Raw genomic sequence first — 25,890 nt, 5'->3', positions numbered from 1 at the left:
AATATCACATATATTCCCAACTATAACCTGTTGGGCTCTAATGTTACTTGCATGTATATTTTCAGGGTTGACCATTTGGCACTGGACCACGTTGTGCTTGTCCCCAGTGTTACTCAGGTGCCCACCGTTCTCTGTGTGGGTTGAAGCCCTGTGAACTTTTCCCTGTCCAGTTTGGCTCGCCATTATTGTCTTCCTTTATTCAGCTCACATTTAGGCAGTCATGTTGGTGAGATTTTATAAATATGACTTCTGATGTTACGAGTAGACACAGTCTCCCAGAGAAGTCTCTGATCCTCTGGTCTTACAGTCTTTCCGACCTCTCTTCCACGGTGTTCTCTGAGCCTTACATGTGGGAGTGTTTAGGAGATGCACGGATTGGGATGGGGCTCCTGGAGGATATTCTTATTCAAATTACCACATTCTTCTTCACAGGTCTTTGGTCAAACACCATTTTACAATGTTGAGTTATCCCAATGGAGCTTGTGGCCAGAAATACCTTATGACTTGGTAAGATTCTTAAATGGCAAAGGGCTCAGGGCAGAAGAAGGGGTTGGGGGTTATTATCTGAAGAATTTAGAGATGGAGAGGAAGAAGATGACTGGAGGATGGTCCTAGAAGAAGGTGAGAGACAGGTGAGTGGAGAGGTAGTGTTGAGGCAGGAAGACAGTCCACAGGTTTACCCAGCCAGGATAAGAAATTGCTGCTGAATTCTCCCTTTATATTCTTACGAGTAGTTAGGAAACCTCTCAGGCCTATTACAGTTGTTGTGTAGTAGATGCTTGGACTCTGCTGAGAAGTCAGAGATCACACACCTAAGCAAGAAAGAATCTAAGACTTAGTTGGCAATAGTATGAGGTGGGAAACTGGGGCCATGGCTAAGATCAGATCTGCACTACAGATACAGACAGAGGGCAGGGGCCTCTCTTCTCAAAGCATGGCTTTCCCTTACATTTCACACCTTGCTTCTTTTCCCTTTTCTTATAAGTTATTCTTTTTTTTTTTTTTGTTCTTTTCTCATTACGTAGACATTAGATATGCCAGTGGCTTTCTGTGCTCTGTTAGTGGTATGCGTTACTGGAGAGATCACACTGGGCCTTGTTCACAGCAAGAGTTTGTTTCTGGGTTTTAGAGACCTAAGAGAGGCCATCCTGTTGAAATAATTAATAACTCTTGGCATTCCGTGGTTTCACTATCTGCCTTAGTGGTTTACATTCTCAAACAAAAGACATATATACTCACCCCAAGATTTATATATATAAAAAAAATACATCATCATCTTACTTCAATTACTAAGTTTGGCTTCTCTACTATAGCTCGAAACTTCACTTTTTTTCTTTCTTTGGTGGATTATCTCTCAGGATCTCCCCTTCCTCTAAATGGTGGTATGGGTATGTTTTTTCTAAATGTATTTGTTGTCGTTGAAAGAGGAACTTGCTATGGAGCTCAGGCTAGGCTAGAACCCTGGATTCTCCTGCTATGAGCTGACGTTAGAGCTATGAAGTATCACATGGGGCTTCTTTGTGTAGTTCTTACATGTGCAGTTGACATGGGTTGGGGACTTCTGAGAAATGATTTGGACAAAGAAACAAGCTAGTAGAATTGGACCTGCCATCACAAGCAAGAGTTTTGCTCCTACTGCTGCTGCCTCTTCTTCTTCTTCCTCCTCCTCCTCCTCTTCTTTATTTACTTCTCTTTTTTCCTCCTCTTTTTCTTCTTTGTAAAAAACACAGCTGTTTTCTTAAACAAATTCACTTAAGAATAAGGAAAACTTTCTGGGAACACATTGGTGTTTAATTTAGGGAGAGAGAGAGAGAGAGAGAGAGAGAGAGAGAGAGAGAATTTTATTTCAAACTGAACAACTTTCATCTTTGAGAACCTCAGCTCAAAGCTCCACTCCCCTTAGGCACAACTTTTAGTCAGCACTAATCCAGCCAGATATGCAAATAGAGCATGATTTGATGACCCTTCCTGTGCTGCATTTCTTAAGGGTTCAGTTCCATTTATCTTTCTGTTATTTTGTTTGAACTCTAGATTACCAAGTACAAAGGATTATTGACCTGGTTGGAAAAATACCGGTTACCTTTCTTCTGCAAAACAAACTTGTGTTTCTATTACATCCTCTGTCAGGAGCTCATCAGCTTCGTTAAGTCCCCAGAAGGAGGTGAGCACTGGTGTGAGAGTGTGTGGAGAACTCTGGGAAGCCACGCTGCATAATGATTCAATGCTTATTGGTTTTATGGTATGATACAGATACAGCCCAACAGCTGTTGCATCACTGGCCTACATATACCCACAAAAACTGGAGGATAGAGGGACGGGTTGTGATATGTCACTTTTAGGTATGGCACAACTATTACTATTATGGACACAGCAGCCTTGGCTACTTCCTCTAGACCTGCACAATACCAACCCTGTCAATAATCAATTATAGATGGAAGAAGGGTTTGTGTAATTCAGAACAGGCACACATCTGCTCAATGCCTGTCTTCTCCAACCCCTTCCTACACACAACAACTCATGCTACACACCAGTAGTTCCTGTCTCTGTACCGTTCCAGTACCCCTGTACCCTTAGTGGCTTTTCATCTTGGACCTCATCTCTTCTCTAAGTCCTTGGTCACTTGGTCCACCCCAGCCTCACTGACTGCCAGCAGCTGTCAAGCATGTGGACATCTTCCTACTGCACTGTCGTGCATTAGCTGTTCCTCAGCCTGGAGTGCCATCCCCAAGATAGCCACAGGTCTCTCCCCTGACCTTCTCATGGAAATCTCATCTCCGGTGAGGGCTATTTTAATGGTCCCTGGAATCCTGTCCATCCCACTCACCTAGAATCCCCAGTATGCTTTGCTTTGCTCTACCATATTTTAGCTGTACTTACTACCTTTGTTCTTACTAAATAATGTACTCATCATATATATTTATTGTGCATCCCTCTCATGGACATATAAACTCCTTGGGGGCAGGAACTTTTGTTTGATATTCTAAGCATCTGGAATAGGGACTGGCATTTAGTAGCCATGTAATCAATGCTTATTGAATGAAAGAACAAAACTTTTATTTGGGGTCGAATTGGAAACTTTTGACTCACTAGCCAAAGAAAGCGACATTCAGGGGCATCTGTGGGGCTAAATATTGTACCAAGTACCCTGCTATACACAACTACCATTTCAATTACATTACACACACACACACACACACACACACACACACACACACACAGAGAGAGAGAGACATACACACAGACACACACACACACACACACACACACACACACACACTAAGAGACAGACAGACACCGTGGGGGTAGGATAGAAGTAGGAGAGAGATTCAAATGGATATTAAGGACATGTAGGGAAGAGGGTATTTTTGAGCTGTGGATTATATGCATACATGTAGCCCCTGTACATGCCCCTGACATATGTTACCAGATTGTCCAGTGACTAGTTTGAAAAACATGAGTCAGGACCTCCATTCATCTAGCTGACTTGCCTTGAGTGAATGGGGCTCTGGTTGTGTTCAAGGCTAAGAGAAAAACAAGAGTAAGAATTTACACTCCCTCTCTTGTGGACTTTTCCTCGCAGCCAAGATGATGAGATGGAAAATGGCAGACCAGTGGCTTCTGGAAAAATGTATCGCTGGAGTCAGAGGGATGTGGCGGTTCTGCTCTTACCTCAAGGGCAGTGCAGGTGGGTTTCTGAGATTGTTCCCCAGATCTGAAAGCTCTCAATATTTTAAGGGTACCTGAACCCCAGATAGCAGTTATGTGTGTCGATGGAAAATGCAGGCTATATTTAATGGTGCAGTTCGGGTAGAAGCCTGGGAAACTAGGATCCATAAGATTAGTTGCAGCAAAATTCCCAGTCCCTTTCATTCACTCATGTGACAGCATTTGCTAAGTGTCTCTAAGTGTCAGTCACTGTGCTCGACAGATGGTGCACACCGTAAGTTCCTGGTTCTTAAAGCTTCCTCTGAGGTAGGAGGCCGACACAGAGCCTCTGGTGAGAGGGAAGCACTACTTCCTGTTGCGTTGGTTCCCGTGGTGTCAGGGTGCTGGGAGGCTAGCAGCTGGATGACACTCCAGTCCAGCACATTGGGTTTCATCCAGTTTTAAGGATAGAGCCCAGGGTCTGTTGGAGAGCAGTAGAGGAGAATTAGACAGGCTACCCCTTCCAGTTTACTGTTTGGGTAGGCAGAGTTATTAAATGGGTCTCTGGCACCGTTGGGCTATAGCCCATCTGCAGGCTGGTCAGAACTCATGATCTAGGAAATATTCTTTTCCCCAGTTCTCCCCCGACTTTCTTTTTTTTTTGACAACACACAATATCCCATGATTTGTACTGTCATCATTTTCCCTAAAGTCACTTTGTTTTTTAAAGCAAAAGCAAAGAGAGACATAAAGGTCCCTTTTCCATTAAGTGCCTTGCCCTATGCTTCTCATCCTCACACACTGAGGACTCTCTGGAGATGCTGGAGATGCAGTCTTAACTGGAAATTGGCTAGCAATGATGTTTGGTGCAGCAGAGCATGCCTTGACAGGAGCAGCTGCACCAAGATGTCATCCACCAAAGGGGTGAGACTAGCATACAGCTCTCGATCTCTCCTGTCTGACCTATAGGCGAAGAATTGCTGGATTTCTGGGTCCTCGCTGAGAAGATTCTGAGCATAGATGAGACGGACGAGTATTTGAAAGACTACTACCTCTCCCTCCTGCTCGTGCTCAAGGCCACTCACCTGCAGGAAGGCTCCAGGGTGGTGACTCTCTGCAACATGGACATCAGTAAGAACTGTAGAGCGTGTGTGAGATAGAGTTCTTGAGGGATGGAACCAATAACTCCATCCGGTCGCTGGTAACCCCCATCTTCTGCTTTCCATGCTGTAACCTATTCCAGCAGCACGATGTCTGGGATGCAAGTGGAAATCATAACTATAAAACAGAGAAAGGTCGAAGGGCACCAGCCATGTTTAGGAGGATGGTGTTTATGTTTTCCCGAGGTACCGCTGGCCAGTGCCGGTTGACTGGAAGGAGAGAATGGGACAAGAGAGCTGGGAAATTACTGTACCTTCTGAGTCTACATAGCTTCGTTTTTATGTAAATGAGATACTCTCTAGAGCAAACAACCGATGAGCCCAAGGCCGTACCTGTGACCTTGGCAAGAAAAGAATGTTTTTAATTTTGAAAGAATTCAACAGAAATCATTTGTGGTTTACAGAGCTTAAAATGGTTACTGTTTGTTCTCCCGTCGGAGACTGTAATTCTTTCTCCATACCGTCAGGTTCCTTCTTGTTAGTGTGATTGAAAAGTGAGGAGGCACCTCGTTCCAGAAGATACACTGTTTGAGCTATTACCTGGGTGTGGGTGCATGTGCCTGTAATCTCAGCACTTGGGAGGTAGAGTCATGAGGTTTAGGACTTTAAAGGCATCTTGGCTACATAGTAAAAGTAGCCCGGGTTATATGAGACCCTTTAAAAAACTGACGACTTTAAATCCGAGGCTAGCAAATGGTTGGCTATTATTTGAAGGGTTCGACTCCTTGGAATTATCCATTACAGATGCTTTGGTAATTGTTTAGAACCGTGAGCCCCATTCACTTGCATATAACCTAGTTTTTAATCACATTTTCTTGTAGTTTTGCTTTTGTTTACAATACGTTCTTAAAATGTGCTCAAGAAATCCCACAAAATGTGTTGTCTCTATAGGGAAGGAAACAGTAATGAGGGAAGGCAGGTGCTGTGTACTAAGTAGACATCAAAGGCCTGCCACTGTGTTCTACCTGTTCCTATCCCCCGGATTGCACCCAAAACTAGCAACGTGCTCTACACAGAGACATTCCAAAACTCTCCAAATCCCCTCTCGCCATCACGGCCCTCACTACTATGTTCTTGCCACTTATCTCTCTCTGTTCTTTCAGAGTCCCTCCTGAACCTGTCCATCTGGCATCCCAACCAGTCTACCACCAGAAGGGAGATCCTAAGCCACATGCAGAAAGTGGCCCTGTTCAAAATCCAGAGCTACTGGCTCCCCAACTTTTACACCCACGCCAAGATGACAATGGCCAACGAGGAAGCGTGCCACGGCCTGCTGCAGGAATACGAGACCCGCCTGTGCAGTGTTTGCTGCACGCATGCAGGGGGGCTCCCTCTAAATATGAGCATCAAGAAGTCCCACCGCTCCCAAAAGAAGTACTCAAGCAAGAAGGCCAAGAAAAAGATGTGGCATTTGAATAATCCTATCTTTTGGCCTCTGGAAACAGACCCCAAACCAGAAGTTCCCACGAAGGCCCCAGAAGAAATGAGTCTTCCGGAAAGGGTAGTTTTACAAAAGCCTTCTTTGGGAGAAGATAGTTCAAAGGAGACCGTAGTCCATCCCCTGTGCAAAGATTTGCAGAATGCCAAGAAACCCATTGTGAAGAAGAAATCCAAAATCCAACTCCACATGGAGGGCCTCCTTGAGACAACGTTCTCTAACCACCTGAGAACGTCCACTCCCATGATTAACCATGCTGCCCCACTGGTAGTCAAGAAGTCTCTCAAGCGAAGCCTCTCCTTTGGGTACACTCACTGGGCCCTGTGTGCTGACGCCTGTGCGGGGAGTCCCTTCCGATACCACCTGAAGAAGATGAATTTGAAGGCGGAGGTCCAACTCCTGGACCTTTGGCAGGACCTACAGCACTTCGTCAGTGTTCTGATGACTAACAGACAGAACGGGAATGCACTCTTCCGTCACGTGCTGGGTAACCGGATCTGTGAACTCTACCTGAATGAACAGATCGGGCCGCCCTTACCACTCAAACCTCAGACCCTTCAGGGCCTAAAGAAGCTTCTGCCATCTGGGGAGGTGAACCCCTGGATCCCCAAAGCCCAGAGGGAGATCTGCAAGGTAGGTGGTGGCTCAAAGACATGAGTTAGCATCTGGCAGACTAGGTCAGGGCCCATCAAAAACGACATCTTGTTATCTGTACTCACTTGGATAAAGGTAGAATTATCCACACAAACCTTCGTACGCTGAGGACCTGGTTAATCTCAGGTAAAATCCTTTGTGATTTCTTGAAACAGTCAAACTCCAAGGAAGAGTGAGTAGATGTGTGGTCAATGTCCGCCTCCCATTCCATATCGCTCCCAATGCGCAGCCTCCCCAAACCACAGAACTCCGAGTATCTTACTGGAGCAAGTCTTAAGATCTCTGCACTAGACATCGGGAAGCAGAGTCCTCTCATGCTAAGTTAATTTCTCAACTTAGTTAGGGTTTTACTGCTATGAACAGACACCACATGACCAAGGCAACATTATAAGGACAACATTTAATAGGGGCTGGCTTACAGGTTTAGAGGTTCAATCCATTACCACCAAGGCAGGAACATGCCAGTATGTAGGCAGGCATGGTGCAGGCAGAGCTGAGAGTTCTACATCTTCATCTGAAGGCTGCTAATGGAAGACTGGCTTCCAGGCAGCTAGGAAGAGGGTCTTAAAGCCCATGCTCACAGTGACACAGCTACTCCAACAAGGCCACACCTCCAGATAATGCCACTCCCTGGGCCAAGCATTTTCAAACCAGGACATTCCACTCCCTGGCCCCCATAGGCTTGTTCAAGCACATGAGTCTGTGGGGACCATACCTAAACATAGCATAATAAAAAAAAAAGCACACTTAGTCCAACTTCCAAAGTCCCATAGTCCAAAGTTCAAAGTCTTTCCTGAACTCTATCCATCACTTAATTGCAATTTCCAAAGGAAGACAGGAAACCGGCTGGAGAAACTCCAAACTCTGCATCTCCATGTCTGATGTCAAACAGTCTTCAGATCTCCACTCCTTTTTCATCTTTTTTGACTGCAACAAACTTCCACTTCCTGTTAGCAGCTTTCCTCAGGAGATATCTTATCATTCTGGCATCTTGAACATGTTGGGCTCTCCAAGACAGCTTCAATGTTACACCTTCTTGTTTCAATGTCTGGGATCCACACATGATCTTCTGGGCTCCTTCAAAGAGCTGGCTTCGCTTATCCAGCTCTGCCCTCTGTAGCTCTCTAAGCTCAGGTTGATCCACTCCACTGCTGCTAATGTTCTTGGCATCACCCCATGGCACTGGCATCTCCAAAACGCTGGGATCTTCCATTGCAACTTAGCTTCACCAATAGCCTCTCATAGTCTCCTCTCCATGATGCCAAGCCTCAAATCCTTCGCATGACCCCTTCAGTTCTGGGCCACTGCACCTTCACCAATGGGCTCCCATGGCCTCTCTCAGTGCCAAGCCTCAGCTGCTCTTCATGACCCTTTCATGCCTTCAGAACTGTACCACCTGGGTGACTCTTACACATTACCAAGTCCAGCTGCAGCACGAGGTACAACCTTGGCTATCTCTGGAACACAGCTTCTGTGTGCTCTCAGAAGACACTTCCCAGAAGATTTTACTTCAGTGAAGCTGGTCTCTTCTTAATCACTGCTAATTTCTTAGTCTAGCCAATGACATCAACTGTCCCAGTCTGTTTTTCACTCTAAAGCCAGAGCCACAAGGTCGAAGCTGCCGGGTTCTGCTGCTTGCTGGGGCTGGAACATTCCTCCCTTATTCTGTTACCAGCTTTCTGCTTTCCAACTCCCTCACTGCCTAAGCTTGGCTGTCCTGGAACTTGTCTGTAGATTGACCTTGAACTCAGAGATCTGGCATGGCTCTGTCTCCTGGGATTAAAGGTATATAACAGCACACCTGGATTTAAATTTAGCTGGGTAGGATCTTGCCCCCAAAATCCCTTAATCTGTTGTCTCCTAGAACATGGGATTTGGTTCCATTTTACTTTCTGGTGCCCCTTTAATATTTGAACCATATATTTTCTATTTTTCCTAGGTTTGTTATGCTTGTTCAAAACACTCTCCATGAGACTTAACCAGAGAACAAAGTCTCTGCCAGGCTCTTCTGAGACTTCCTTTGTCAATGTAATTAATATCAATCTCCTTACCTTAGTCTCAGGTAGATTCTTTAGACAACGGCCAAATGTTGCCACATTCTTCACCACAAACAGTCTCTACACCACATACTGAAATTCTTCTCCCTTGAAACCTCTTGGGCCAGGTCTGCACAGTTTAAATTACTCTCAGTAACAAAGTCGTTCATATTCCTACCAGGATGGCCCACTAAGCCCCATTTAAAGCATTCCAATGCTTTCCAAATCCACATTATTCCAACCAAAAGCATGGTCAGGCCTATCACAGCAATACCCCAGTCCCTGGTACCAACATCTGTCTTAGTTAGGGTTTTATTGCTGTGAACAGACACCATGACCAAAGCAACTCTTATAAGGACAATATTTAACTGAGGCTGGCTTGAAGGTTCAGGGGTTCAGTCCATTACCACCAAGGTAGGAACATGGTGGCACCCAGGCAGACATGGTGCAGACAGAGCTGAGAGTTCAACATTTTCATCTGAAGGATGCTAATGGAAGACTGGCTTCCGGGCAGCTAGAATGAGGGTGTTAAAGCCCACACCCACTGTGACACACCTACTCCAACAAGGCCACACCTCCAAACAGTGTGACTTCCTGGGTCAAGTGTATTCAAACCAGGACATTTCTGTTGCTGTAGTAAAGTACCCAGACAGATGACAGCATGGCAGGGCAATGTTTATTTGGCTTACAGTTTTAGGTTGCAATTCATTATTTCAGGAACGTCAAGGTAGGGACTTAAAGCCTGACATCTACAGTCAAGAGCTAAAGAGAACAAGTGTACCATGCTGCCTGCTTGCTTTCAGGAGTGTCATTCACTTAGTTAACCCAAAGGATTCTACTCCCAGAACTTATTCTTTGACCGGGCCCAGAGCTCACAGACAGAACTACCCTTCACAGCCAGCTGCTTCAGTGTGCCCCCTGTCTTCATATTCCAAGGCTGAAATTACAGGTCGCCTGCCACACACAACTAGCATTTGTGTGGGCCTTTGAGATGCAGATGCTGGTACTCTTGATTGCAGCAGCAAAGCACTGTAACCACGGAGCCATTTCCCCATCCTCCTTGTCTTAGGGTTTTACTGCCGTGAAGAGACACCATGACCCAGGCAACTCTTATAAAGAACAACATTTAATTGGTGCTGGGTTACAGGTTCAGAGGTCCAGTCATCAAGGCAGGAGTATGGCAGCATCTAGGCAGGCATGGTGCTGGAGGACCTGAGAGTTTTATATCTTGATCTGACTGCAGCCAGGAGAAAACTACCACTCAGACAGCTAGGAGGAAGGCTTTTCAAGCACCACCCCTACAGTGACACAACAAGGCAACATCTCCTCGTAGTGCCCCTCCCTGGGCCAAACGTATTCAAACCACCACAGTTCCTTACAGAGTTCACAAGACAGTTTTTCACAAAACACCTTTGGCGCCTCACTATAAAATAATGCCCACATTGCTGAGCCAGTCATTGGACCCCCTCGTAGAGACTGCTAACCCATTGTCTCTGCTTCTTTTCTTGCCAGTCCTCCATCTCCCTGGGTCTTCTTCAGAATAGAAATACTTCAGAGATTACCCATCATCCTCAAACAACCCCTTTCTCTCCCTCCAAGCCTTTGCCTAAGCACCCTCTACTGCCTGGAATGCCCCCTCCTGGACTTTCCTCCGGCAAACTCCTACTTATCCCGGAAGGCACAAACTTGAGTTTACATTTTCTTGTCTTCAGGATCTCTTCTTGGGTTTTCTTGACTCAATCAGACGCAACAGTTTCCTTCCTCTCTTCCCAGAGAACTCTGCCTTCATGTCTGTAAACCACATGTAGCAACTGCTGCTCACCCCACTGGGAGCTGAGCTCCTTGGAACAAGTCTGGGGCCAGCAATTTACACAATGCCTGGCACATGGGAGGCACGGTAGAAAATATTTGTCAAGTCCAAAGAATGTGGGTAAATAAATTCAGCTTATGTTTGACTTGCCCTAATGTGTGGAGCAGCATTTAAAATCGGGAGAGAAAGGCCTCTAATGCGAGGTGTGAGAGCAGAGTTGCTTGGTTTTTAAAGCCATTTTGAGAACCAAAGACACAGCTTTGGGAAGGCACAGGGGCTCTGAGTTACTGTGCCCTTTCAACATGTATGCATTACCATTTTCTGAGGCTTACACAGAGGCTATGAAAGGTGATATATTTTACAAAAATGAAAGACTGCCCACTGGATGTTGCGATTGATGTTTGCCCCCTCACTAGATCTCCCACTGTGAGAAGCCTCTGCAGCCCGCCCTACTGTGTGGGGTGGCCACAGGCAGAAGGAAGCAGCCAGCTGAGGGTCCGGCTCACAATGCTTCCTCTGTGCTTGGATTTCAGATGCTCAGCTCCCGGTATGATGAATTCCTGATGGAAGAGGACTACTGGTTTCTCGTTTTCACAGTAGGAGGGACTTTGGGTTGTGGAGGATTCAGGAGGGAAGGGGAAATACGTCCGCTTTGGAGGCTTAGAGTAAATGAAATTAAGACTTCTTCCTGGAGACAGCTGGAGCTGGACACGATCCCTGGTGCTGTCAAAAATATAAACCTGAAGGGTTGGAGGATTGGCTTAGAGGTTTAGAGCGCTTGCTGCAAGTCCAGAGGGCGCAAGCTCCACAAACTCACTTTGGATAGCCCGTAACTGTGTGTAACTCCAGCTTCAAAATTTCAAAGTTTCTGACGCCTTCTTCTGGCCTCTGCGCGCGCACACACACACCCACACACACACACACACACACACACACACACACACACACACACACACACACACACACACAGGAGGGAGAGAAATAAAATGTCTTTTAAAAATATATAAAGCTCTCAAGGAAAAAAAAACTCAATACATATCTAAGTCTAAGGGAGTTATATGCATGTAGCATTCTGAGAGTTAGTTGGTTTGGGGGCAGACATGGTGAGTGATAGCTCTAAAGACTATCAGGAGAGGTCTATGTAACCAGGATACGTGGAGGACTGAGTTACCACAGATCTCTTGCTTCCAGCTGACTCCTGCAACTGTTATTGTCTCTCCCTTCTACCCCCAACTCCCCCGCAGACTCAAACACGGTTCATCAAAGCCCGGTGGTATAAAAGAGAAGCCATAAACAAAGAAGAACATGTCCTTCTTTATAAGCGGCTTCAGGAGTCTCTGCTGTTAAGCCAGGCCTTGGCTAACATACAGGAAATCGATTCTATTCAGTGGCAGAAAGTGGCTACCGAGAACCTGCGCCAGGGTGGGTCTCTCCAGGTAGAACTGACGACTCCAGTGTTCTTACAAGGTAAGGGCAGTCACTTTTTCTTTCTTCCTTTAAATCGTGACCTTTAGGGAACTGGAAAATACAAAACTTATTTTATCAAATAAGTTTTATCTGGCAGGGAGTGGGGAGTCGTCTAAGTTTCAGGTGTGTGCCCACCGAGTCTCCGGGTCTTAACCTGCTCTACCTTACCAAGCTTCCTGGCATGGTTTTACCGTCCAACACCACCCCTCCATGCTTGAGGACCCTCTTTTAGAAGTTCCACGCACTATTTTTCAATGCTTTATTTTCTTTTAATAATCCTTAATAAAGCCTTATTCTAGCCAAATGATAGTGGCGCACACCTTCAATCCCAGCACTCAGGGGGCAGAGCAGGCACATGTCTGAGTTTGAGGCCAGCCTGAAGCAAGTTCCAGGACAGCCAGGGATACACAGAGAAACCCTGTCTCAAGAGCCTTATCACCTCCTCCTTCTCCTCCTCCTCCTCCTCTTCCTTTTCCTCTTCCTCCTCCTCCTCCTCCTCCTCCTCCTCCTCCTCCTCCTCCTCCCACCTCCCTCCTCCCACCTCCCTCCTCCTCACTTGTATCTTTAGCGTTCATTGGCAGGAAACTATGAGCCATTAAATCACATTGGTCTTGTCATCCTACATCACCCTGGTCTACGAGCTTCTAGTTCTGAAACTAATTCACAAAAAGCCCAAAACAAAGAAGATCCTAATTTTATTTGCCACATATGTAAAAAAAAAATTAAAGCAATAGCACAATATTTGATATTCACTCTCATCTCCTCATTTCAAGAGACAATTGTTTCAAAAGGATCAAAAACCATTCAGACGAGTAAGTTACTTCTTAATATTGAATTAACAAGAGTTCCTTCAACACCATATCCCTGTCCTAGCAGAGAAGGGGAAACCTATCTCAGTCCAGAGTGGAAGGGAGTCTATGTTTCCTTGGTTCTCATTTAACTTAGAAAATGTGTGTTCTTTTAAACATCTTTGGTTCTAATAATATTTCAAAGGAAATGTCTTCAAGGTAAGTCCTGGATATTTGAACTTAGAATGGACAGCTCAACTCTGTCTCTGTTTTTCCTTCCCAGATACAAGTAAAATGTCCTTTAAGGATCTCTCCTTTAAGAATCCAAAATTGGCCATAGAAAAAATGAGTGAAGACTACAAAATATACTGTGAAAGGGTGCCTCCGACAGGCAAGTATTTAAGGTTGGAGGTAAAGCAAGTGTGCTTTCTAAATCTAAGAATTCCCAGACTGCAGAGGCCTAAGCCAAAAGAGAAGTCCTACCTTGTTTGCAAAGAGATAATATTAATGCAAACAAAAGGCAAGTTTAAATTATTGAAGATGACAACAATTAAGATAATTCATTTCTTCTTTATTATCTAATAGACATTTTAAATAATGTGGCTTCATCTTCTGCCAAGTTTCCTGGAGCCAAAGATTTTTGTTGTCGTTTCCTTTCGGAGTCGGGGATTTGTGGAAGAATGTTAGGATGGATTCTTTGAGTGAGGAAAGCATCCAGGCTTTCTCAGAACTCTCCAGACTCCAGTGGAAACTCAGAAGTTACAATAGCCTTTTAGAGTTGTCCCTCTAAAGGGAGGGTACCTGGGCTTTTGTACTGTCATCTTGACCCAGATGAAACGTGTTTGCCTCTGGGGCAGGGGGTATAGATACAACTGTCCACTGGGTCATCCAGTTTACCTTGGTTCAGGCACCAGAGGGAGCAGTGAGATACCAGTAGTCTACACTGTTGGCACTAAGTGCCTTAGTCCTAAAGGGAGGACGCAAGCGCCCCCACCACGCCCGATTGCTTCTTACAGAGAGTCCATCACATCTTGCAGTAGCATCTCTGGAGATCGGGTTGGCACCTTGGAGAGCTTATTCTAGGAAGGAAATCGCACCACTGCAGTGTATACGGAGAGGAAGTCATCTTCCCTCCCACTGCTCCCCATGCTGGGACCCCTCCCACTCAGCTGGTCTGGGGATTCTACCACACAGGGCAGAGTAACTCTCATCCCTGATGTGTGTGAGACCTACATTGTCATGAGTTCGCTGTTTATTGCTGCTTCCTTCACCTGACGATGTATCCTAGCATTGGGCCAAAGAGTACCAAAGAGTGGCAGGAACATTGTCCCTTTACCCTAACATCCCCGAATGCTGGGCTTATTCTAGTTGTCTCCTTTTCCACATTTATCCTTCCCTCTCTGATAATGAAAAACCTCACTCCTATTGTCTTAAATTCAAATTTTTTTAAATAGCCCTGTCATAAGAGTAATCTGTCTTCACCACCATCCCTTTGTCTCACACATGCCTTTCCTCCCTCTCCTGGGCTTCAGTGCTTGGCACCAGTACCTTCACGCATGAGCGACTCCATATTTTGGCTAGAACTCCATGGCCATATTTAGGCTGATCCTTTAAGGGAAAGCATTCCTCATCCTGTTCTCTTAAGTTGACCCGAATCAGCAGGAATAAGGGACCTGTGAGGTACTAAGTGAGAGGGATGAGGAACAAAAGGAAGAGAAATAAAGACAGAAACAATAGCTAGGACCCCAGGGCCTTGCGTATGCTGATGACGTATGCCAATCGAGTTTGTTCTACCTCGTTCTTGCTTTTACGCCTAATGATTTTAGAACTCAATTGTTAAGAGTATGAAGCCAGGGCTAGAGAAATGGCTGAGGGGTTAAGAGCACTTGCTGCTCTTGCAGAGGATCTAGATTCCATTCCCATATGGCCCCTTACAACCATAACTCTAGTTCCAGTGGATCGGACACCCCCCTCTTCTGGCTCCCATGGGCACTGCACACTCCGGGTGCACATATATCCATTCAGGCCAAAACATTCATACGCATAGATAAAAATCATTTTAGGGACTGGAGAAATGACTTTTGTCTAGATCTGTGTGTCCAGTAGACCCACTGAACTGGACCTCATCCAGGACTCCTTGAAATCCTACTTCTGATAAGCATCCTCTCTAATGAGGGCCCGTGGTGGCATTCTGAGTATCCAGGCAACAGTGCTGACTGGACATCACCTTTCTACACGTGGAAAGTCTCCTTTCCAGCTGTCTGTCACGATACGATGCCTGACAGAAGCAACTCATAGGAGAAAGGGTTTATTTGGCTTCTCATCCAGGTACAACCGAAGTAGGAACTCGGGGAACGAGGTGCATCCACAGCCAAAGAGTAAAGAATCTTTCTCTTTGTTACTGAAGGAACGTCCGGTTTCTTAAGCGTCTCTCGTTTACAGAAATGCCAGTTATCTTAAGAAAAACACAGTGTGGGAAATTTTCCTATTTTTCAAGTCCCGAACTTGTCTTCATGCTCACTATGTCCTACACACTGAAAGTTATCGTTTTTAACACGCTCTTCCCATGTTTAACATCTTTTTCTTATCTTGGTGTTTTAACTGAGTTCTTGGGGCTTATTTGTGACTTTAAAATGTGCTTTTGTTTTGTCCCAGCACTGTTTACGTGTTTAGCCTTGGGAAAGATTGTTGTTGTACACCTTGGTGGGATGTTTTTTTCTCCTCTATACCAAGTCTTCTATTGTTCGAATTTCATTTTTCAACCAATCCAGTTGCATTTATTTAGAGCCAATGTACATATCTATTGTTTTTTAAATAACTTTTGTATGCCGCCTATCACAGAAATATTTTCAAATCAGACAAAAATGCCCTGAATGTGCACATTGTACTCACCACGCCTCTCAAGCCATCAACTGTATAAGTAGGCCATGCTCTGGTTTTGAACAGGGAGATAACTCTGTATCTGCTCTTGAACCCAGGGTTTCACGAATGCTAGGTAAGCACTCTGCCAACTAACAACATCCCAAACCCTCAAAGAGTTTTGATGATGGTGAGATCCATGGAATCTATTATCTTTCAAAAACATTTAAGTACATTTCTCCGAGTAATTGGTCTAACGTACATCCACTGAGCTGTTCTGAGCTGTCTAAGGACTGCCAGATCGCCATTGCGGTGGGAGTCACATCCTTAGAAAGAAAATGGTTCTAGCTAAAGCAAGAAGTCAAGCGGGGCCACTTTAAGATGAGGTCAATAGTCTTAAGTTCAAATGGCTACAAAGTAAAACTTTCAAGAGGCAAGTAGAAGTGCTTCCAAGAAAACAGCCAAAGTGCCAACAAAGACAGGACGCCATATGCATCGTGGCTGGATGAAAGAATTACACTGGAAGGTCGGTAGCATCTCACCTTCTGTAAGGTACAGTGACTGTGCCTTACTGTACCTTACTGTACTCCAGTAAGAAGTACAGTGCACTTGGTGTCAGCAGTCTCTCAGGAAGATGGGCTCTAGGCATAATGGCCAGCATCTCCAAGGAAGGTGGCCTTTGGCCTAATGGCCAGTGACTTTAAGGAAGGTGAGCTGTAGGCCTGACGGCCAACGTGCATAGTTAATACACCTTGACCTGATGTCAGTGTCCAGCTGTGCCTGACACAGGAGTTGTGAATGATGCCTGATAAATGTCCCTTCTCATTAACTCTTTATAAACTATTGTTACCTAACTGTGTGGTCTTTCTCAGATTTTACAGTGGAAATTATCAAGCAACCCAGGGTCTCATACTCACAAAGGAAAATATCCTTTGCCAAAAGGTCCGTCATAAGGAAGCCTTCCATGAGACCGAGGTAAGATGGTGGGTCTAGCTAGAGTAGTGTCTCTAGGCATAAACTTCATTTCTATGTTGGGGTTCCCAGACCTTTTTCTGTAGATCGTATGCATATGAACAAGACACTCTACATGTTAAGTCGTTTGTTTTATAATGTACCGTATAACATGTATTACAAAATAACTTTTTCAAACTTAAACTATAACAGACAACTTTAAAAATTTGTATGTATTTCTAAATATACATTCATACACACACACACACACACACACACACACACACACACACACACACACACACACACACGCACACACATCCATCCATCCATGATAGCATATTGATGGGTCAGTATTTTGTAGACCCTGTGTAGGTCACTACTGATGTCATGGGTCCACAGCCATATCTGAAAGATAGCATTTCACAGCACTCCGTATTCTCCACCTCCTACATTCTTTCTACCTTCGCTTCTGAGATGTTCCCCGAGCCTTAGAGAAGGTTGATGTATGTTTCCTATTTCAGGTGGAGCAATCAGCAGTCACTTTTTCTGAACACTCTGACCTGTTAGGAATCTCCACATTAACTGTCATTATCATGGATCCCCTTCTATGTTAGCCTGCATAGGTCGACTGTCTTCCACACTGTAGATGAAGCAGGCTTTGCTTAATCCTGTCTTCTCTCTCTCTCTCTCTCTCTCTCTCTCTCTCTGTCTCTCTCTCTCACACACACACACACACACACACACACACACACACACACACATTGTTGTGAATAGCACATATATCCCAACTCATTTGGGGACTTTAGGTCCCATACTGTTAAAGTAGCCTCTGGTTTCTTTCTTCATATCTCTCCACTTTCTAAATAGTCTTAAGAGTCCATCACTGCTGAGAAAAGATTCTGTGGCATTTCCCACATAGGCACAAATGCCACTTAGACATAAAAGGTTCTCTGAGAGTTACATCTGCTGTAATTTCCTGCTCCCAACTGTATCCCAGAGAGCATGGCCAATATCACATGTTACTTTTTACTGCTTTATTTCTTAACTATGCTTCCTCCTTTCTTGGTTATAATTTTCTCTTAGGCCAACTTACTCATTTTACTCCATTTCTGTGTAATTGCTAGCTACATGAAAAGTTCATCTCTAGATTATGAAAACATGGTAGTGTATAAAAATACAGTCAAATATCCAGAAAAATATTTTGTATATTAAAAAAATGCCCACAGGAATGCTTCTGTTACTGTAGCATTCGCCAGAGGTGGTGAATCCTCTGTCTGTCCTAAACACTGTGACTAAATTTTCCTCCCCTTGGATAATGGAAACCATTTCCTGATATGCAACCAACCATTCCTCTTTATGTTCTAGTCTGTATTAGTCACCATCCTCCACTCAGACGACACAACTATTTCCAACCTAGTTGAGCATGGATCATAAAAAGTCTTTTCTAAACCAGATAGCCCATGACTTAAGATCACAGCTAAGGCCAGAGATGACACATGCAGTTCTTCTAAGCATGTTCCTGGTTCTCCTCAGTGTAGTTATTATTGATCACATGCTATGTCTTGGCCATCTAATGATGTTGATGATAATGGTATAATATAATATGCATCATAGCAATAAAGACAGTTCTTGTCTTTTTCTATTTGTTGTTTGCTTTTGTTTTGTTTTGTTTTGTTTTGTTTTGTTTTGAAGACAAGGTCTCATTTTGTAGCCCTGGCTGTCCTGCCTCTGCCTCTCAAGTCCTGGGATTAAAGGCTTGCACCACCACACCCAGCCATTCCTGCCCTTAATCTAAGACATATACTTGGGAATTGACAAAGCTGACTTTGAAGTGTTATGACTAAGTTTTGTCTGAACCCTATGGGTGTATAGTAGAAGAGAAAAAAAATTGAGTGTGAATTAAGAAAAGTTAGACTCCAGGAAGAGTCTTAAACTGCATGTAGGGGCTCCACTTCATAGAAAAGAGACCATGTGTGGAATCCCAGATAGGACAAAGATGGACCCAGTTAGCCCATTTTCCTTGGCTTACCATAAGGCCTTAAAACTGTAATTAAAAATGAAAAGAATGGGTCCTTGAGAGATGGCTCAGTGGTTAGGAGAAGTCGCTGCTTTTGCAAGGACCTGAGTTCAGTTCCTCGCATCTGTTTGATGCTTACAACCTCCAGGATCAGGGCTCCAACACTTTATTCCGGCCTTTGCACAAGCAGACACACACGTGTTACAGACAGGCAGACAAAGAGCTCATACACATAAAGCACAATGCATACATCTTTTACAGTACTTTTTAATTTTTTTGTGGTGGATAAGCACATAAGAGATATTCAATAAGAAAAGTATGGGGTGCCCTAGGAAGCCCCACAGCCTCTATTCTGAGTTACTATTTGGACTGTGTAGAAGTTCGTTGTGTTATACAGTCTTTGGGTCTGGTTTATTTCATTAGTATATATTAATAAAAATATATATTTCAATAATATATAAATTATATCTATTTTAATTTGCCGCCCTTTTATTATAAATTTTAAAAGAAACTTAAGAGAATGGAAAACACTTAAGAAAAAGCAGAGGGGGTACCACGGAAACACACTGTGAAGCGCAAGTTACTTCAATAACTTCATTAACAAGTTACTGTAATAATCTTCTAGAAATGCTCAGGTTTCTAAAAGCTGATTCGAAGACAACCTGAAAGTGTTGCTAAATTTATAGAAACAGTAACAAAATAAAAAAAAAAAAACAGAAAATAGTGATTAAAAACTGGTCTCCTTCAAGCAGGATCAAAAAGTAGGATTTTCCAGGTATGGCGGTGCACATCTTTAATCCCAGCGCTTGGAGGCAGAGGCAGGCAGATCTCTGGGAGTTCATGAAGTAATTCCCAGTACAGCCAGAGCCACACATTTAGACCCAGTCTCAAACAAAAAAAGTGATAGATCTTTAATTATTTAATTTTTTTCATATAGCACATCCTAGGTAGTATCACTGGAGAATTCTGGGAAATATTTAAAGGAAAGATAGTACCAACATTATAATTGCTCTTTGAGGGAATAGAAGAAACTCTTACTTATCCTATGAGGCCAATATCCTCCTGATTCCCAAAGCAGAGGCATCTTAAAAGCCTCAGACTACTACTTCCCTTTGAATCTAGACACACAAATCTCTAACAAATAGGAAACCAAATCCAGTAGCAACAACAATAAAAAAAAATATCACATAGCATCAACAACTGGAATTTGTCTAAGGAACACAAGATTCAGTTAACATCTAAACGTTGTCTGTATTCCCTAGAATAACAGTGTTGATAGAATGAGTACGTATTGAAAGGAAATTGTTTTTGAGATTTCGTATACAATATAACTGGAGTAGTCCACCAATGGCCACCTCACACTGGAAAGATTGCTCAGCTCATGAGGCTGGGTGCTTCAGGAGGTGCGGTCTGGTGTTGAAGACCTGGGGGGATTCCTGGAGAGTCACTCACTGGTCATAGTTGAGGAAGCTAATTCTAGTATCGATGAGGAAGAGCGTAAGAGTGAATGCAAGTAAACAAATACAATTTTTTTTCATTTCCCTTATACTCGGGCTGACACTGAAAAATTCAACTTATATTTAGGATAGACCTTTCCATTTCAAATAAATCTGCTCAAGAAATGAGACATACCTTTTAGTCAATTTCAGTCCCAATCAATTCAACAACCAAAATTAACCACCACATATGCCATATTAAATAAATGAGGTAGAAAACTTACATGATTATCTCATCTGATATCTCTTAAACCATGGTTTTAAAAATCATGATTTAAGGGGAAAAAAGCCTTCAAAATGAGAATAGAAAAAAATAAAGCTATGTCATCCTGATAAACGATGCCTATCAAAAACCTATTGGTATTATCCAACATAAAGGCATATGTCCGTAAATGGGTAAATTGGTCAAAAGATGGTTACATGCAGGCAGCTTTGACTAATAACTGTGACTGTGACGTAAGATGAGGTTACGCGAGCAGTTAAAATTAGAGAGGGGAGTAACTAGAGATACAGTTACACCCTGCCAATGAAGATGAAACCCCAGAGGGAGGACAGCCTACTCAGAAAAGACTGTGAGAGAAAAGGAAAGGGGATTGTGGGTGAAACATTAGCTCTAACTCCATTCAAGGAGCAGTCGGACGTGCTGGGGTCTCGCCTTTAATCCCTGCACTGGAGAGGCAGAGGCAGGCAGCCTCCCAGCCCCAGAAGCTATGCTGTAACTCATGTTCCACTCCATTCCCTACCCAGAACGGTCTCTGAGCTCACTATCTTTCCTCTCTCTCAACACAATGCTCCGTTTTCCAGGAACATGACAGAAATCCTCCTAAATAATGCACACCTGGAGTACTTCAGAGAGTTCCTCAAAGACCGGAAGTCTGAAAACCCGTTGCAGTTCCTGATAGCCGTGCAGAAGATCATGATGGAGACCAATGAGAAGACGTATAAGACATCCTTAGAAAATATAACCAAGACTTATCTCCACGGCAAGGTCCCTCCTGGTGTGCCTCTCTTTCTCTTAATTCTCCGTTCGGTTTCTTGGGAGGAAAAGTGTGGGAAGTAGCCTGACTCCATCAAAACCGCTAGAGAGAGCCGAAGAGGGGACTAGCCACATGGGGGCAATATTGAGACACCGAGGATGAATGCAGAGAACAATTTTAAGCCCAAAGTCATAAACATTGGTGAAAGGAGCCACAAGTGAGATAAATTTATATACGTGTATCATTAATTACCTTTATTTTGGGGGAATCTAATCCCAGTAAGGTAGGAATTAGTAGCTGCATTTTCTAAACAAAGAAAGTGCAACACGTGGAAGTTAGCTAACTTAGTCCATTTAATGTAAATTCCATTTACTTATCATCAAAATGGCGCTAGCCATAAGCAAACAGGTGGTGCCCTCCAGTCTTAGGAAGAAGAGTTGAGCTGGAGAACCGTCTGTCTGACAAACATTTATAAATGGTGACTTGTTTTCCTGTCTAAGGTAGTGGTAAACTTGGCCTGTGGGAATACATCTTAGCTAGAGATTGCAAGTAAAGTTTAGCTTGTAAAAAAGGAGGTGAGAACACAATGCCCTTCTAACGCTGTCGCGCTGAGCTTCCTGTCTGTCACAGGAGAACAGGCAGAGTTTATGTAGGCAGAAAGGAGCTCATTTGTTTGGTGGGTTTTTTGTTTGTTTGTTTTTGTTTTTGTTTTTTGTTTTTCGTGGGTTTTTTTTTTTTTGGGGGGGGGGGACTTGGTTTTGTTTTGTTTATCCAAGACAAGCATAAAAATACAAAAAAAAAAAATAGAAGTTCGAAAGTAACAAGTGTCTCTAGTTCATTTATTTGTTTGAAACAGGTATTGCCACATTGCAGACTGGCCTGAAACTCTCAAACTTCCTGCATCTGCCTGCCATGTGCTAGGATGTGCCAGTTTGTAGATACAATTCAAATGCATTAATAATAAACTCAGAATCACCAATGTTGCATTGATATCACATTAATGCAATTATAAGAAGTTATAAAGCACTTCCCCCTTGTTGTGCCTTAAACAAGAGGGAGCCCAGATTTGAATTTCTACTTTTCCCTTGTCTTCTGCCAGGAGCTAAGTTCCACTGCCAACTCCACAGGTTCACTGACAGCCTAAACTATAATTCTTATGTCTAAGTTAACACTGAACTTTTGCATAGACAAAACCAGTCAATACTTTATCTTCTGTCCTTGCAACTACAATAAATCATTCTTTCCTTTTATGATCTTTAGTTAAGGTTTTATGGCCTAAAAGAATGTATTCCTAAATTGTGAATCTGCCTGCCTGCTTTCAGTCTAATGAGATTAACGTGTGACATGTGAAGACTGACAGAGTTCTAATTGCAGTTTTCATGTCAGAGAGGACTTTAATTGCAGCCTTTATTATAAAGGGCTGAATAATTATTAGTATAAATTTAGGAATTCTTGGGTCCCATATTGAACTCGAGTTGGAAGAGGCGAGTCCGGTCTCAAAATGGAGGGCCACGATCCAAAGGAACCAGAGCAGCTGAGGAAGCTGTTTATTGGTGGTCTGAGCTTTGAAACCACAGATGATAGCTTAAGAGAACATTTTGAGAAATGGGGCACACTTACAGATTGTGTGGTAATGAGAGATCCTCAAACAAAACGTTCCAGAGGCTTTGGTTTTGTGACCTACTCTTGTGTCGAAGAGGTGGATGCTGCAATGTGTGCTCGGCCACACAAGGTTGATGGACGTGTGGTGGAACCAAAGAGAGCTGTTTCTAGAGAGGATTCTGTAAAGCCTGGTGCCCATTTAACGGTGAAGAAGATTTTTGTTGGTGGTATTAAAGAGGATACAGAAGAATATAATCTGAGAGACTACTTTGAAAAGTATGGCAAGATTGAAACCATAGAAGTTATGGAAGATAGGCAGAGTGGGAAAAAGAGAGGATTTGCTTTTGTAACTTTTGATGATCATGACACAGTTGATAAAATTGTTGTTCAGAAATACCACACTATTAATGGGCATAATTGTGAAGTGAAAAAGGCCCTTTCTAAACAAGAGATGCAGTCTGCTGGATCACAGAGAGGTCGTGGAGGTGGATCTGGCAACTTTATGGGACATGGAGGAAACTTTGGTGGTGGCGGAGGAAACTTTGGGCGTGGAGGAAACTTTGGTGGAAGAGGAGGCTATGGTGGTGGAGGTGGTGGCAGCAGAGGCAGTTATGGAGGTGGTGATGGTGGATATAATGGATTTGGAGGTGATGGTGGCAACTATGGTGGTGGTCCTGGTTACAGTAGTAGAGGAGGTTATGGAGGTGGTGGACCAGGATATGGAAACCAAGGTGGTGGATATGGTGGTGGAGGAGGAGGATATGATGGTTACAATGAAGGAGGAAATTTTGGTGGAGGTAACTATGGTGGTGGTGGGAACTATAATGACTTTGGAAATTATAGTGGACAGCAACAATCTAATTATGGACCCATGAAGGGGGGCAGTTTTGGTGGAAGAAGCTCAGGCAGTCCCTATGGTGGTGGCTATGGATCTGGAGGTGGAAGTGGTGGATATGGTAGCAGAAGGTTTTAAAATAAAACAAACGGCTACAGTTCTTAGCAGGAGAGAGAGCGAGGAGTTGTCAGGAAAGCTGCAGGTTACTTTGAGACAGTCGTCCTAAATGCATTAGAGGAACTGTAAAAATCTGCCACAGAAGGAACGATGATCCATAGTCAGAAAAGTTACTGCAGCTTAAACAGGAAGCCCTTCTTGTTCAGGACTGTCATAGCCACAGTTTGCAAAAGTGCAGCTATCGATTAATGCAATGTAGTGTCAATTAGATGTACATTCCTGAGGTCTTTTATCTGTTGTAGCTTTGTCTTTTTCTTTTTCTTTTCATTACATCAGGTATATTGCCCTGTAAATTGTGGTAGTGGTACCAGGAATAAAAAATTAAGGAATTTTTAACTTTTCAATATTTGTGTAGTTCAGTTTTTCTACATTTTAGTACAGAAACTTTAACAAAATGCAGTTTTGAAGGTGTTTCCTTGTGAGTTAACAAGTAAAGAAGATCATTGTTAATCACTATTTTGTATGAATTTTGCTAAAGTTAACTGTAAAGAAACACCTACTGACTTGCAGTTTAAGGGGAATCTATTCTCCCATTTCCAAAACCATGATGACTGGGCGCTGACATGTGGAGAGAATAGATACTTGTATGTTTGCAAATGTGTGTTTTAGATAATTAGGATTGGGTAATAAAAAATAGCATATTTGTGAATTTAATAGCATTAAGATTACATTAAAATGAAAAAGATCTCAAAATTTAAAAAAAAATTTAGGAATTCTTATAGACTCATCAGAATTAAGAAATCATCTATTTTGTCCATATTGCATCACTACAAGACAGTACATCTTCAGTGATCTGCCGAAAATCTGCCCAGAAGGGTGGGCTAATACCCAGGGATTGTTAAATTAACTTAATGATGATAGGAAGGACATATCAATAGCAGGAATCAATCCTGAGATTAGTCTCTTAGGGTCTTGCCTCCAGAGTGTGTCTACCATCATCTATACAAAATGGTGGACATTTCAGGAAAAGTCATCCTACAGTCTTAGCCTCTTCAAGATGGCTCCTGGCAGTCTCCCACTTCGTGAGTATGAACCTGTGCCTGCCTGAATGCTGTCTGTGTGTTCCCATGTATGTCCATGGCAAAGGGTTGTGCTCTTTCTTACTGAACAGCACAGGAAGCACAATATGAAGACGGAATGGGGTACTTTACAGAAATCATTAAGGGATAAGGGATGAAGTCACTGATTCCAGCTGATTTCAACTGACCCAGATGTCAAACAAGGCAATGCTATCAAGCGAAACCCATACACTGCTCCAACATTTTTTGTGGACATTCATTTTACAAAGCTGGTTTGGTCCTATTTTCTGTCCATAGCAAATTACCATAACATACATGCATTCATTCATCTTGGGACAGGGGTGTGGGGGAGTATGTAATTTGAGATTTGCATCAGATGTAAAGATTAATTACACGGGAAATCTAAGGCAAGGAAGGTCAGTTGATATATAGTTCTCTTAAAGGCAGGTTAAACAGCCTATGTATACTGCAGTAGACCTATAAAGCCTTAAGTGACCTCAGGGTACATTATTAACTCTGACTGTGAGGTCCACCCAAAGTTCCTGTCCTTTAGAATGTAAGAGATACTTTTATCCTAATGCATCAGCACATACAAGGAATACTTGTTTGCTGAGTTTCAAGATGAGTTTTGTACATCATTCCGGAGGGTCTCAGAGGGAAAGCGATATCCAGATGCCCCACAGTGCATTCTCAAGTCATTAACTAACCGACCGTCTCTGGACACGAGGAGTGTCATGGTGTACTCCACAGTGATTTCCATATCTCGAGCTCTCCTTCTGTACCTAAAGATTTTGTTTTGCTCCTTTCCTCCTAAGCCTCTCTCTAAACTGAAAAACTTCACCCCAGCTACAGAAACGAATTTAAATTTTATTTTAATAACATTTTATTTTCTTTTAAGCTTTCATCTTTGAAATGGGACTAAGAAAGTTTCCCATAATTAGTTTCCCATAACATTT

The 25,890-nt window shown here is 43.3% G+C and overlaps 2 protein-coding genes across 9 annotated transcripts in view; both read left to right on the top strand.

Annotated features, from left to right (window-relative positions):
- Rgsl1 (regulator of G-protein signaling like 1) overlaps nt 1–25,890 on the top strand; it is a 54,749-nt gene that overhangs the window by 4,866 nt on the left and 23,993 nt on the right. For all 8 annotated transcript variants that reach the window (XM_039091355.2, XM_039091356.2, XM_039091358.2 and 5 more), the window contains 10 exons: nt 433–507; nt 2,032–2,161; nt 3,581–3,685; nt 4,615–4,776; nt 5,909–6,876; nt 11,277–11,339; nt 11,988–12,210; nt 13,282–13,389; nt 16,730–16,832; nt 21,129–21,322. In XM_039091355.2, the coding sequence (XP_038947283.1) occupies nt 433–507; nt 2,032–2,161; nt 3,581–3,685; nt 4,615–4,776; nt 5,909–6,876; nt 11,277–11,339; nt 11,988–12,210; nt 13,282–13,389; nt 16,730–16,832; nt 21,129–21,322 (2,131 nt within the window). The remainder of the gene's footprint in view (nt 1–432; nt 508–2,031; nt 2,162–3,580; nt 3,686–4,614; nt 4,777–5,908; nt 6,877–11,276; nt 11,340–11,987; nt 12,211–13,281; nt 13,390–16,729; nt 16,833–21,128; nt 21,323–25,890) is intronic.
- LOC120096281 (heterogeneous nuclear ribonucleoprotein A3-like) lies at nt 22,744–24,620 on the top strand. Its single transcript, XM_039091359.2, has one exon. It carries the CDS (start codon nt 22,803–22,805, stop codon nt 23,874–23,876), a length of 1,074 nt encoding a protein of 357 aa, XP_038947287.1. The 5' UTR covers nt 22,744–22,802; the 3' UTR covers nt 23,877–24,620.

This window comes from Rattus norvegicus, chromosome 13 (assembly GCF_036323735.1).
Source record: "Rattus norvegicus strain BN/NHsdMcwi chromosome 13, GRCr8, whole genome shotgun sequence".
Taxonomy (NCBI): Eukaryota; Metazoa; Chordata; class Mammalia; order Rodentia; family Muridae; genus Rattus; species Rattus norvegicus.
The sequence above is the reverse complement of the archived record's forward strand: the minus strand, read 5'-3'. Positions and strand labels throughout refer to the sequence as shown.

Excerpts from the sequence above, each read along its gene's own strand:
- LOC120096281 (XM_039091359.2), top strand. The coding sequence starts at position 22,803 with ATGGAGGGCCACGATCCAAAGGAACCAGAGCAGCTGAGGAAGCTGTTT.